At 37.6% G+C, this 14,730-nt stretch overlaps 2 protein-coding genes across 2 annotated transcripts in view; one reads left to right on the forward strand and one right to left on the reverse strand.

The window, feature by feature from the left end:
• PCGF6 (polycomb group ring finger 6) overlaps nt 1–7,976 on the forward strand; it is a 28,082-nt gene extending 20,106 nt beyond the window's left edge. Inside the window, exons 9-10 of the mRNA XM_043475551.1 lie at nt 3,379–3,465; nt 6,719–7,976. Of these exons, the coding sequence (XP_043331486.1) occupies nt 3,379–3,465; nt 6,719–6,775 (144 nt within the window). The 3' untranslated portion in view covers nt 6,776–7,976. The remainder of the gene's footprint in view (nt 1–3,378; nt 3,466–6,718) is intronic.
• A 647-nt stretch (nt 7,977–8,623) lies between these two features.
• Nucleotides 8,624–9,712, reverse strand: LOC122445963 (transcription initiation factor TFIID subunit 9). The gene has a single exon (XM_043475552.1). It carries the CDS (start codon nt 9,550–9,552, stop codon nt 8,755–8,757), a length of 798 nt encoding a protein of 265 aa, XP_043331487.1. The 5' UTR covers nt 9,553–9,712; the 3' UTR covers nt 8,624–8,754.
• Between the last annotated feature and the right edge of the window lie 5,018 nt (nt 9,713–14,730).

Genomic DNA, 14,730 nt, shown 5'->3' on the forward strand with positions numbered 1-14,730 from the left:
GGGACGTCCTGATAAGTTCCTTTTTATTATTATTTATTTAGTATATTGCCTTAACCCTTAACCATACCACTGAATTGTTTCCAAATCATTTATCTTACGGAGGTTCCAATCTGTCATATGGTATATCCCTACCATTCATTTACTATCTGTTAACATTAAATTGAGCAATCTATGTGCTTGGCATCCAGTACAGACATGAGACAGAAAATTCATGCTGTCAGGCAACTCAGAATTGTGTGGGAAAGATGTAAAATGACAATAGGCTATGATGAGTGCATCAGGAGCACAGAGTGAATGATTTAGCTCTGAATTTGTCAAAGGATTTGCAGAATGGATTTTTTTTTTTTTCTTGGCCAGATAAAGAAAAGAACTTTCTATCAAAGAAAAGAGTATATATGAACAAAGAGGGATGAGTGTGGCACTGGCTCATTCAGTGAAAAATTCTGTCTTGGAAGCTTTAGTGTGATCTTGCTTTTAAAAAGTTAAGGATTTTTTTTTTCCCTTAAGACTATCTTCACATTCTGATTTCTGCTCTGAGATTCAGAAATTCTGTCGTTATCCTTCCTGTCTAAGACTTAATACTCCAGAGGTTAGAAAGATTATGCCGAAAGGAGTTAACAAAGTAGACCCGAGGCTGCTGTCTGTAGAAGGGCTGGCTTACAAGGTTGGCCCTTGCCTAGCATCTAGGGAGCTGGCTTGTAAAAAGTTCCCTGCACTAATATAAAAACTTACCTAACTATTGCATGTTTCCCTGTGCCTGGACTGAACAAACAGTGAATACCTGCTTTGCTTCTGGGAGTCTGGAATTTGGTAGTTGCTAGGCAGAGAATGCCAGCATGACCAAACCTCAGTAAAAACCCTAAACTCTGAGCCTTGAGTGGGCTTCCCTGGCAGAGACACCGCACAAATTGGCTGCATTTCTACTGCTAGAGAAAAGAGTACTGTGGGAGTATTGCTTCCTGGACTGGGAGGGAAGAGCAAAGAAAGCCTGTGCATGGATTTCTGCAGACTCTCCCTGTATCTTTCTACCTTGCTGATGATCTGACTATATCCTTGCTGTGTTGCTGTAGTAAATCATAACCGTGAATATGCTGAGTCCTTCTACCAAATTATCAAATAATTTGGGTCATATTTGTGACATCCTCACAGACGTGACTCTGTTTGAATGAACTAAGGTAATCAACAGGTAAAGTGAGAAGCAGTTTAAATGCTTCTGAGGAGAACGGATATATAATTTATGATATATTTCATAAAATGGAACACTGTGCAGTTATTAAAGTCAGAGAGTTAACTATGTGTTCCAAAAGATGTCTGTGGTATATTAAGGTTTTGGTGTTTGTGTGTGTGTATGTTTTAAGAATATGTAGAACAAAATATGTGACATGATCCCATTTCTATAAAAATAAAATCCCTGCATGCACACGTAGCATCTAGGACCATGTGCATCAAACTGTTAGTAACTGGCTAACCTCTTGGGATGAAGTTGAAAATTTGTAGTAACCAAGTCATAAATGTATACCATATGGTGAAGCCCACTAAGAGTGGTGGTCTCTGGACTGGTGGATACTTAGTAAAAACATAATGTTAGTTTCTAAGTTCTGTAATTTTTCTTGGATCTAAGTTCTGTGCACATCATCAGCTGTTACTGCCTTCAAGTCCTTTGCAAACAGATATTGCTCTACCAACTTTAAAACTGGTAAGCATAAAACAGGAGTTGTTACTAATTGGAGGTTATTCATTGTGAGAGAGCACAGGGCTTGACAAACTGACCCACAGGCCAAATCTAGCCTGCCATCCTTTTATAAACAGTGTTTTATTTTAACAGCCATTCTGTGGCTGCTTTTATACTACAGTGATAGAATTGAGCACATGTAACAGTGATCTTGTGGCCTACAAGCCTAAAATATTTATTATCTAGCCCTTTATAGAAAGTTTGCCAATCCCCGACATGCACTGATTTTTGGAGAAAGATAGACCTGGAAATAGACCTGGGTTCAGATCTGAACTTTGCTGCTTACTGGCTTTGTGATTTTAGGAAAATTTAATGTCTTTACTTCTTAGCATCCCTATCTGCAAAGTGGGAATTACAATACCTAACTCACAGGAATGTGAAAATGATGAGAGATAACATATGTAAAATAAATAAATGTAATTATGCTGTGCATAGTGGCTGCTCAGTTAAATGCAGGTGCTTTTTTATTCTTACCCAAGCATGCTAAAGGTTTTAGAGGGATTAACATGTTGGCATTGTGTAGGATTTTTTAGAGTAAACAGAATTTGAAGTTAGGAATCTGGTTAGGAGATGATTTCAGTGGTTTAAGCCTGAAGGCAGCACTTGAAAAAATGATATGAATGTAAAAGGTATTATGAAGAAAGAAGAAAGAAGCTACACCTGTAGCTTTTTGCATGTGAGATTGCATGTGTAGCTGATTGCATGTGAGAAGAAAGGAAAAGGAAAAATAGGAGTTAAGAGGTGATACTGTGGTTTGGAGCAGGGAAGAATCTCGTGCCATAAGCTAAATAGGAGTCTTAGGAGACGGAGTCTCTTAAGTGGTATGTGTTAATAAGATGTTGAGGACCTGTTCCCATTTTGAAGCAGTGGAAAAGGAGTACTCAGTAAAAGAGTATATAAGGACTTCATTTCTGTTTCTAGCAAGTGAATATACTGGAATCATATACAATATAGTATATGACTGTACAACCATATTGTCCTGTCTAGAGCATTCAGTATAAAAGTAGATTTATCTTAGAGCTTTGACATTACTGAAAAGGCTGAAAAGACCTTGTTAAGATTGTTCTGCCCATAAAACACAATGCCTTATTGTGTACTTTATATCAGTGTTAGACTTTTCATTGTTGGAAAATGAGATATTCCTTAATAAGAAAATCGTTCAAACAACTAAAGTTTGCCTTTTGAAGCATTATAAGCCCTTAATCACTGTGTCATAGAACTGTTTAAAAATGTAATTTTCTGTGCCATCTTATGCTGAACATATCAAGTATGATTTAACTTGTTCTGAGAGATTCAAGGAAACTATTTGGAATATCTGCTGTGTTCTGTGTTGTGCCATGTCCTCTATGCTCATTCCATTTTATTTGTAAATAAACTCTTTCGTAAGAGCATTAATCAGTCTAAAATAGTTAAGTCAGAACCTCCCTGGCAGTCTAGTGGTTAAGACTCTGTGCTTCCAGTGCAGGGGATATGGGTTCAATCCCTGATTGGTGAACTAAGAGCCCACATGCCATGGCCAAAATAAAAAATAAATAAATAAATAAAAATAGCAAAGTCTAGTCTAAAAATAATTACGTTGATCTTCCTCTTTTTTAATATGGTTTTTTGAAGCAGGAAAGCAAACTTATACTCTTATTTGCCTGTAGGTAGACATCATCTGTGGTGATCATTTGTTAGAACGGTATCAAACTCTAAGGGAAATTCGACGTGCAATAGGTGATGCAGCAATGCAGGTAGGTCTACCATATTTATGCCCAACGGGTAAGTTATTTAATGAAAGAGGAGTGTTCCATGTTATCAGGGTTTTAATAAACATTCTATAATTAAAATTACCTGGACTATAATAAAGCTAATGTTTACTGGATGCTTACTGCGTGTCAGGTAACTTTTCTAAATGATTTGTAATGATGAGCTCTCTTACTCATCATAGTTTTATGAGATAGGTATTCTTTTATCCCCAGTTTTAAAGATAAGGAAAGGTACAGGTAAGATGAATTTCCTTGGAGCTCAGACGGTGAAGAATCTGCCTGCAATGCGGGAGACCTGGGTTTGATCCCTGGGTTGGGAAGATCCCCTGGAGGAGGGCATGGCAACCCACTCCAGTATTTTTGCCTGGAGAACCCCATGGACAGAGGAGTCTGGTGGGCTGCGGTCCATAGGGTAGCACAGGGTCGGACGTGACTGAAGTGACTGAGCACGCACAGGTAAGGTACAGAAAGGACCTGTGACTTATCCACAGTCAGTGAGTGTGTGAGCCAGGCTCAAACCCCAGGCAGTTTGACTCTAGAGCCTTTTTTTCTTCTCTGTCCCATTCTGCAGTAGAGCTTTGAAGACTGCTGGGCAAATGTATCTGCAAGTACGTGTCTTTAAGAAAAATTTGCAGATACTCATTAGTCTGTAGAGATTTCACATACCATTCCTAGCTCAGTTGATGAGAAGCCATGGTAACTGTTACGGTGTTTTAAGTAGCCTATAATATGAGTGGGAAGTATAGTGTGAAATCTAATAAGGATAAATGAAAGCAAGATAAGACCTATGATTTTAATGAAGACAAAAATCCAGTTTCTTTTGGAATTTTGCCCTCTAGTTCTGAAATCCATTGGGGAATCCAAGAGATGACTGGTGTATGGAGATTAAGTACCTTGCCCAAGATCACTTGGTTAGTTAGCGGTAGAATCAAGGTTCACCTGTTGAAAAAGTTGAACTTAAAGCTTAGGGTCTTAATGAAGGGGTAGCTGAATATTTATTTGGGTAATTATTTGATTATTCTTACATGCTTTTAGAAATATAGCACTGTACTAATTGTTCACATTTTAGTAACAAATAATTCAAAAGATCTTCATAAAATACAAAAGTAAAATTGTTGGCTAAGTAAAGCATACTTAGAGGTATAAACAAGACATTTCCTAAGATTTTTATAAAATCAGACTTCAGAAATCTTAGAAAATATTGTCTTTTTTAAAGTTAAGCTTGATTAGAAATATAAAAAGCTAGGCATAAAATCCCAAAGTCAATGGAGTGGGTAGAAAGTATGACTTCAATTTAAAGAATATTTTTAATTAAAGTCCTCATTGATAACTATGTAAGTGTCATGTAATCTCAGGACCTCTTAGCTAAATGAATAATACGTCTTTGCAGTGGGAAAGCTAGGATGTAGCAAGTGAGGGAGAGAGTGGGAGGAGCTCAGATCTGATAGTTAGAATAAAACCATGCAGGACTTTATAGGCTGTAGTATGAACTTTGGATTTTAATTGAATGAGGTGGGAAACTATAGATTGGAGAGATTTGAGCCAAGGACAGAAGAGACATAATCTGATTTATCTTTTAGCGGATTTACTCTGGTTCGATTGTTTAAGAAGACCATGAATGGAGACATCTAAATATAAAATATAAATAATATTTATATATTCCTGTATATTTATCAGAATATAAACATAATAAATATAGATATAAATTTGAATTATAAAGATTATCTCATTTCATAAAATGTAATTTTATACATGTATTGAAGTTGTTTTGAGATTTTAAACAGCTTGTAATTCTGAAACATAACTATATGCAAAAAATTGATATTCTGTAAAATGTAATTTGTATTCATGTAAATGTGTTAATAGGATCCTTCTGTGTGTGTTAGAATACAAATTCATTTACTTTGATTAGACAAATTAGTCTAGAAGAGATCTGATGATCTGTAGGCCAAACATGGTGTGGGATTGATTATACTTTATTTGGCTTATTCTGTGTTTTAAATATTTTTTGAGTTTAAATTCCTTTAGCTAAGCGTCTGCTATGATTTACCATTGGTCTCAACATACCCTGTTTGACTACTTACCTGACTCACATATTCATTTATGGTACTTCTCTGGCTTTTGTGGGTATTTGAATTTGTGAACCCCTTTCTAGAATTCTGATGAGTTTTCACTAGAGTTGCCAGTAACAGAAGCCAGATTGCAGTGAGTTGAATAGTGAATGAGAAATGAGGAAGTGGAGCCATGAAAAAGCTTAATAAAGAAGAAAGAAAGGGTGATAGCTAGAGCAGGGTTGGAAATGCAAGGCATGTATGCCACCACTCCCGCTAAATGTTGCTCAAAGTAGGCCCATTGCCCATGGCATACTTTCTCAATGAGTCTTCTTTTTAAGCTAGTTTTTCAGTTCATAAAGTGAAGTCACTCAGTCATGTCCGACTCTTTGTGAGTCCATCCGTGGGGTTTTCCAGGCAAGAATACTGGAGTGGGTTGCCATTTCCTTCATAGTAGATTACAAATAGCACCTTAAAAAGGTAGGTTGCTTGCTGGGTGCAGCTTTGGCGAGAGCACAAAGAATCAAGACCTGATATCAAGAAAGGAGACATAGAGAGACTCATAAACAATGTATCTGGAGTCATTTAGTGTTAAGTTTCCCAACAACCCCAAAGGACATCACTGTGTTATATAGCTCAGTACAGTTACAGTTCATAAGGATGACTCTGGGTATCAAAGAAAGGGTGAATTGTACTGAACATTCTTCAAGGAGGAAGTAAAATGTATCATGTATTAAATGGGTAAGAGTTCTGAAGTTTTCTCACTTATTTTAGTTGTAAGCTGCATTTATATGGGAAATAAATGTTTTATTTCCTAGCAGACCCATGATACTCTATGATAATTGAGTCTTTCTTAGAGAAATCCGAAGTTGGGTGATATATTAAGCAATCTGCAAAAGGAAAAGTTTTAGTTCTTTTTGGAGAACTGTTTAGCCATAAACAACCTTGACAAACTGTGGATACTGGTAGTTTCAGGATTTTCTTCTAAGAGTCATTAAAAAGGCACACTAGCAGGGAGTGTTTGGTTATGAGGTGAGTAGATTAGCAAGTTTCTTTATCTTGGACCTTTATTCTCTTTAAATCAAAGAATTTCACATTAGTGTTGGGTTATGAAAAATAAACTATCTTTGACTTGATCATATATGTAAGTGGTTTTCAAGTAACTGCAGAACACTTTTTTTTTTCAGGATGGTCTGCTGGTTCTTCATTATGGACTTGTGGTTTCTCCTTTGAAAATTACTTGAAGATTGTAAGATTATTAGGAGTGGGTGAACAAAATAAGGAGGCTTCTGCAGGATTGCATTCTCACCAAAGATTTCCATGAAACATGTAATTGCTATCATTTTGTGCTGTTTGGGATGTAACTTATCTATTTTCAGCACCAAGAATCATAGGAGTCTTATAAATCATAGGATTTTTAAGTATAACTTGGAATGATAGAATGCGTCTGTTTAGTGAAAGATCTGTTTAGTAAAAAGTCTGTCTAGTAAGTGACTATATAAAAAGCATCCATAGCTCAGGGGGAAATTTTTTAAAGCATTTACTTTTTATGATTTCAGATACTTTGATATAGATTTTGTTTCCTAATCTTTGAGGTAAATCAGTCACTGTTTTTGTCTTCATTGAGCCATACCCCTTTCAAGTTGGTGATTGGGATTCTGCTCTTTGGAATGGCATCAGTTGGGCAGTCATCCAATTGGAAAAGGAGTGTGCTTTTGAACTGAAAATTTAAAACCAGACTTTGTTAAATTACAGAATGTACCTCTCAGACAAAGACCAAAACTATGGGCCACTTTTGTATGTTGCCGTCATATTTTGAACTTATGTCTTTTTTTTTTTCAAACCAGCAACACTACTAAAGAGATGTTATCCACTTCTAAAAGGGATGAATTATAATTTTTTGTGTGTGAGGAGGCTGTCCCTTGTAGGGTTTAGGTCTTCAGTGTAATGAAGGCACATTTAACATACCTTACAGCAAGGGGTGCCTCTTTGCAACATTTTTTTGATTGTTAGTTTGATTAACATTAATTTTGAGTACATAGTATGATTGTCAGTACCTTGTAATGGTACTGCTTTTGAAAGTAATTTAAAAATTTGAGTGAATTTAAGGTTTACAGAATACTTGTTCATTGTTTCCTCAGTAAGTCAGTTTAATGTTCATTTTCCCATTTGTTGCTGTGATAAAGAATACGGGTGTTTGAGAGCTCACTCAGTTGCATGCAAAAATTTCCATTTTAAAGATTATTTTGCCTAAAATTAGCATTGTGATGCTTTAAAAGAAATATTTTGTAGACCTTATTTCACTGTAAAATTTCTGAATCTGCATAAAAGCAATTATAATTGGAGGAAGATTGGTGATTGTTTTATAAAGAATTTATGAATTCTGTATAAATTTCTTCTAACATTTAATACAATTTTTTAATAAAATTTTATTTTAACCTATTTTGAAATGCTTGTGTTTATTGAGGATTTTTTAAAAATAACTAAAACTCTTTAAGGAACAAGACATCCAAAGCAAAGTTAAACTGTGCCATCAAATAAATATTTTATAAACATCTTTACGTTCCCTGGTTATACCAGATGCCTTTATTTGACAGTGGACAAAGTAACAGCTATGGAGTTCATTGCCTCGCGTAAATGTCTCTTGCACAAATTACTTACTATTTTTGTTCTTACCTGGTGTTAACATATGTGTTGGGGATCTCCAAGACCATTCTCAGGTTTAATAGTTCACAAGAAGGACTCATGGGACCCAAAAAGTTATTATGCCCTTGGTTATAGCTTGTTACTATAAAAGGATACAGATTAAAATGAGCAGCAGGAAAAAATGTATAGGGTAGAGTCCAGGAGAAACCAGTCACAAGCTTCCATTTGTCCTCTTCCATTGGAGATGCAAGGAGAGTGTTTAATTTTCCCAACATGATATGTGAAGTGTTGCTAACCAGGGAAGCTCACCTGAGCCCTAGAATCCAGAGGTTTTTTTTTTTTTTTTTAAACACGAATTGCAACTTTATTTTTTACACTTAAAGGCTGACGAGAAACCATTACTAATCCTATTAAAGAAAATCCAACACAACAGCTCAATCGAAAAGTATGGTAAACATATTTACTCATTAAATACTATTTTTTCTAGAACACAACATGGAAACATCTAGCATGCATGTTTAATCTCAGTACAATAGATTCAAAACCAAGTATACATGTTACATGCTTCAAGGCTAGATTACAAATTATCATAGTCATCGTCATCATCATCGTCATCGTCGTCATCATCATCACGTTTTCTTTTTAATGCATTTGATGCTTCATTGGCAGTATTTTGTGATGAGACCATGTTAGTAGTAATAAGAATATTTTTGGACCCAATTAATGACGGATTAATTAGAACATTCTGAACTGCTGATGTTGCAGGAATTGACGCTTTTACAGCTGGGGATTGTGAAGTGGGCATCTGTACTGTGAACCTTTGCCCTGCGAGGGACACTGGAGTCCCTACTTTAGTTGAGACGGACATGGCTTGTGGGGTTGGTGTGCCAAGCGTGGGAGTACTTGGTCTGCTAGTAACTGAGCCAACACTTAACCGTGGAACTGTTATTCTTCCTGCAGAAGTAGACGCCTTTTTTTGTAAAGACTTAAGTCTATAATTTGGAGCAGTCAAGCAATACCTATCAGGTGGCAATCTAGGACCTGAGTATGGCTTGATCAATGGCAAAGGGGTTTGATTTCTTTGCCTTGCAATATCTAATAAAAAGTCTCTTGGGGGAGGAGAGGTAAAAGACTGGTCAGCACGACATTGGATTGCCAATCGCACATCATCTGCATCAACAGTAGCTTTCTTAGCATGACTTGAATAAATTTTTGCATCATCTAGAATTGTGGTCACATATCGGAAGGCAAACTCCAACATCTGATTTATAACTCTTGGTTCATATTCTGTAATCCCCATATCCTTCAGGATTTGTGCCATCATCTGTGCATCTTTCGGCATGCTCTTGGGAGAAGCCATCTTGCCAGACTCCATGATATCCGGTGATCAAACTTCTCGAGCTAAATCACCCACATTAATGTATTTCAGTCCTGATCTTGATGCAAGTTCTTTGCCTAACGTAGTTTTTCTAACCCCTGGTGTACCAGTGAGCAGGATGTTCGGAAGCAACATGGTCCTCGCTGCGCTGGCTCCGCACGCCTCTGCACACGCGCTCTACACACTCCTGGGAGGGGCTGACGGGCGGGCAGCGGCGAGCGCCAGCAGCTCGGGGTACTCGAGGCCTGGAGGGGCGCTCGAGACCCACCTCCGCCGCCTCGTCACCCACAGTTGGTTACCCGGCCCTCTAGGACACGCTTCCATCGCAGGGTCCGAGGTACCGCCACCGGTCGGGCCGGCGCTTCGAGTCAGGCCGAATCCAGAGTTTTTATTGGAATTCAGTCACATAGGCGCGCAGCCTTGATATCCCAGCAGCCTCCCAGTGGACAACCTGATATGGCATGTCCCAGGTACATAAAAATAGGCATTCACCATAAATCACATTGTCAGCATACACTATCTGGTGTGACCAAGTTCTCAGGCGTACTAAGGTTATTCCAAGGGCTCAGAAATAATGGTTTATAGGAGCATGGGGAGACACTTATTTTTTAAAGCAGAGTATTATATGTAATTAATTAAAGGTCCATGTTGTCAAAGCTATGATTTTTCCAGTAGTCATTTGTGAATGTAGGAGTTGGACCGTAAAGAAGTCTGAGCGCCAGAGAATTGATACTTTCGAACTGTGGTGTTGGAGAAGACTCCCGAGAGTCTCTTGGACTAAAAGGAGATCAAACCAGTCAATCCTAAAGGAAATCAACCCTGAATATTCATTGGAAGGACTGATGCTGAAGCTGAAGCCCCAGTTCTTTGGCCACCTTTTCCGACTGATTGGAAAAGACATTGATGCTGGGAAAAATTGAAGGCAGAAGGAGAAGGGGACGACAGAGGACAAAATGGTTGGATGGCATCACTGATTCAACGGACATGAGTTTGAGCAAGCTCCAGGAGGTGGTGAAGGACAGAAGCCTGATGGGCTGTAGTCCATGAGGTCGCACTGAGTTGGACACGACAGAGCGACTGAACAACAACATTAAATGTAATTATTTGATAAATATTTCTGCAATAAGTCAAAAGAATATCACTTGTGTGGACAACAAAATTAAAATTAGAGGAAGGTAGTCTGCCTTTAAGGAATTTGCAGTCTATGGATTACTCACATCTCAGAATTTTACCAAAGGCAGATACTAGTAAATACTATGTTAGTCACAAAGAGTTCCACCCCTTCTTTTTTCCCTCCCTCTTGAACTTGACCTCCAGGAAACCCAAAGAATGAATTTTATCTGGTTATTTTTATTTGGCCTGTTGTTACTACTGTTAGTTTACTGTTTACTGTTAGACAGTAAACTAAGTAAAAACACTGATTGACTGGTTTAAAAATCGGTACTTGCAAAGGCAATGTGACCTTGGGTACATCAGTAGAAATACAGTTTCAGATCAAGGGAGTTAATACTTCTAATCTCCAATGCATCTTTTATCCAGTTCTGTGCAGCATACCTTAGAAATACTGACAGACGGGAAGGCAGTGGGATAGGGAACACTCACAAGGAGAGACTCAGGAAACAAGAGCAAGCATTGACCAATTGCTTCTGTCTTGGAGAAGCAAGAATTTAGTGGTGAGAGGCCATATATGGTAGCTGTCTTCAAATAACCAGAGGGTCAAAGACTTAAGATGAGGAAAAAGCACGAGCAAAAACAAGACAAATGCACTGTCTTGTTGCCTTGGGTTAGCCTGACTGTTTCAAGAGGGATTTTTGCTAGGAACAAAAGCAGAAACAAAACTAAATCCTCAAATCTGCACAAATAAGACTATATGAAGTACAGATTCCAGAGTCTAGATTCAATGGCTAGAGAAAGATTTCTTTGGCACAGCTGGTAGGTTGTCTGTTTTCGCTTAAGCCCTCTCTAAGCAAAGACATCCAGGGGGCTAATTTGTGACAATAGTAGTCAGACAGAATGTGAGCTTGGCAGGTTTCTCAGTTCCTCCCTAAATGCCACCCCAGTCTTTTCTCTCTGGTGTCATCATTTCCTCTGACCTTGGGCTTCACTGAGCTTCCCCTCCGCTTCTACTGCACTGCCCTTCCCTCCTGATTGAGTCAGATACATTCTTATCTAGTCCCTGATAATCTCTCCTCTGGATTCAGACTTCTTGCACACACTCACACAGCGACCCCTCTACAGCAACTGTGGCTTTGAATTCTTGGAAGTGATGCCACTGGCCAGTTTACTTTTCCTGTTCAGCCTATGCAAAGTATAATCTTGGTGATTTGATCCTAGGTGAATATTCTTGTAGGATGACCAGATCATAATTTCTTATTAGATGTATATGTGACTAATTTAAAAAAAGTTATTTTTTCCTTTTCAAGTTCTAATAGTTGGCAACCTCTCTGGTGTATTTTGTTATCTTAGAAGGCTCTGTTAATAGAGAATAATCAAGCTGACTCTGAATGTTCATTTTTGCTGTCTTCAGTAGATCATGGACAAAGGGTAGGTCCTCATTTTTAACCTTTTTCAATAATATTGTTGTGTACGTGAGTTTGATTATTGGCCTCTCTTCAAAACTGGACAGATGATATCTAAATTTTTATTGTTTATTGAGATTAATAGTCAATGCATAAATGAAATGCCATATTGATCTTCAGAAAGCTTGACAAGTATTTATTTACATAGAATGGATATTATGGTTTGATCTTTACTGCATATTTGTTTCATTTTGATGGTACCTGTGGTTTTACAAGGCTTCCTAGGTGGCTCAGATGTTAAAAGAATCCACAGGCAATGTGGGAGACCTGGGTTTGATCCCTAGTTTGGTAAGTTTGCATGGAGGAGGGCATAGCAACCCACTCCAGTATTCTTGCATGGAGGATCCCCATGGACAGAGGAGCCTGGCAGTCTATAGTCCATGGGGTTGCAAAGAGTCGGACATGACTGAGTGGTTTGACACAGGTTATTATACTGATACTATTTTTTCTTTTAAGTGAGAAAAGTTTTTTTCTTCTAATGTTTCTAAGAAAATGTTTTTCCCAAAGAAAAGCTGGTTGAACATTTTAAATCAGAAAGTGAAGATGTTTGCCAGGAACAGACTTTTTCCCCCCCAGTAGGCCTAGAGGCAGTATTTCACATTGGTTAAGGACATGAATTTTGAAGCCCAGACTCACAGATTTGACCTCCAGCTTTGCTATTTGCAAGCTGTGTGATCTTGAACTTTTATATAATTTCTCTGAGCTTTAGTTTCCATATCAGTAAATTGGGACAGTGGTACCTAACTCAAAGACTTGTTACAATAATTAATGAATGTGTTAAGCACTCAGAATAGTGGTTGGCATATAGTCTGTTTTCAAATTCAGTTATGGTCCCTTGGTAGTCACTTCTTAGATTACTTTGCTGAATTAGTTTCCAATGAATAATTAGGCCTGTTAATATTAAAAGATCAAAGTTAAACCATGTACCCCCCTCCCCATTTTCTGTCCTGTATATTTTCTATATTCACTTCCTTCTATTAATGACCAGACCAAGTGTAGAGATACAGGCCCTGGAGCTGGACCTGAATTCTGCTTTCATCTTAGTTCTAATCTTAACTTTGCTGTTTCTACTTTACAGACTAGGTTAGGCCATGGACAGACAACTTCAGTTGCCAGAGACAGGTTCCTTTTGCTGAGGTTATGTCTGACTTAAGATAGAAGATTGTCTAGTCCTAAAGGACATCAGGAATTCTATATGTCATGTATAAATTCTTATGCATGCCCGGAAATCATGAGGAATGGAAGTTACCCCTCTCATTTATTCACACATATGGCATAGCAGACAAACCTGAGTTAAGTTTGTTTTAATAAGCACTTCTAAGGAAAGAGCTGCTTTTTTGTCCTGTGTAATAATCAGCAATTAACCAGACTGCTACTGATTATATTCTAAAACTCCAGCCCTTATACTAATGATTTTGGTTACAGTCTGCTGAGCATTCTCTAACCCCTAGGAGAATGTGATAAAACTGGAATGAAAAGTCTCAGACCACTTGTCTCATCAGGGAAGAGGGTAGCCATGTGGTGATCTACAGTAATTAATCAATGAGGAAGCAAGCCTGGAGACCCTTCCAGGATCAGTCTTCATTTTCTTTGTAGCCTGAGCGCTCTCTGTTTTGTTTTATTCAGAATCATTGAAGCACTGTAGAAACATAATTCTTTAAATATCTGTGGTATGACTCACTCTGTTTTATTATAATCTTGGGGTGTGTATGTGTGTGTGTGTTTCAAGGGATTTTAAGGAAGAATTGATAAATTTTAGCTAGTTCCCACCCCCACCTAGTAAGCTTGTGAAATAGCATAAAACATGAGGGCAATCCAATCAACTTCTAAGAGATCGATAGAGGAGGAGAGCAGCCTTTTGATCCACATAGTAACCATTCTTTTCTCCATTTAAGTGTATGCAGCAAGGGTTGGTAATATAATAAAAACAGCCCTTTGTTTGATTGGATTCAGGAGCACTCACTCCATTTGCAAATGGCATAGCCATGTGAGATATTTGAAAATAGCAAAAGGCATGATGACAGCAACTAACCTGTACATTTAAATCTGAACACGCAGCAAAGCCAGTAATGTACTGTCTAGAAAGAAAAATAAAATTTCACATAGGAACTGTGTTTGCAAAGCTCCCTTCAGTTATTTCCATTTTAAATTAGCACTGTGCTTTCAGGTATATAAATTTATTTGGTTCTAAGAAACAAAATGTGTTCTTAAAATTTGGATGTTTTTAAGGAACTTACAGATTTCTGATGATATGATAATAAAAATAAAATTAGCTGGAAATCAGTGATAACTACTCATAAGCAAGCAACATTTCTAGCTATTCTTTCTTTCATTTACATCCAGGGAGATTTCTGGCTTTTTCTCCAGGCTCTGTTTTGAAATCAATACTACTCTTATTAGATCTGGCTTAATGTTGTCCAAATGGAATTCCTTCTACTGGGTTGACCCAGGTGGCTGTACATAATGGTCTCAGCTGGAGCAGAAGGTATGGCAGACATCATAATTATTTTTCTGATAGACTCATAAATTCTCTATCAGTGAATTCTTAAAATTGAGGTGAATTTAGATGACATAAAATTAATTATTTTAAAGTGAA

The sequence above is a fragment of the Cervus canadensis genome, chromosome 8 (genome assembly GCF_019320065.1).
Source record: "Cervus canadensis isolate Bull #8, Minnesota chromosome 8, ASM1932006v1, whole genome shotgun sequence".
NCBI lineage: Eukaryota > Metazoa > Chordata > Mammalia > Artiodactyla > Cervidae > Cervus > Cervus canadensis.

Bases quoted from the DNA above. Each gene is read 5' to 3' on its own strand.
- LOC122445963 (XM_043475552.1), bottom strand. From the start codon at position 9,552: ATGGAGTCTGGCAAGATGGCTTCTCCCAAGAGCATGCCGAAAGATGCA.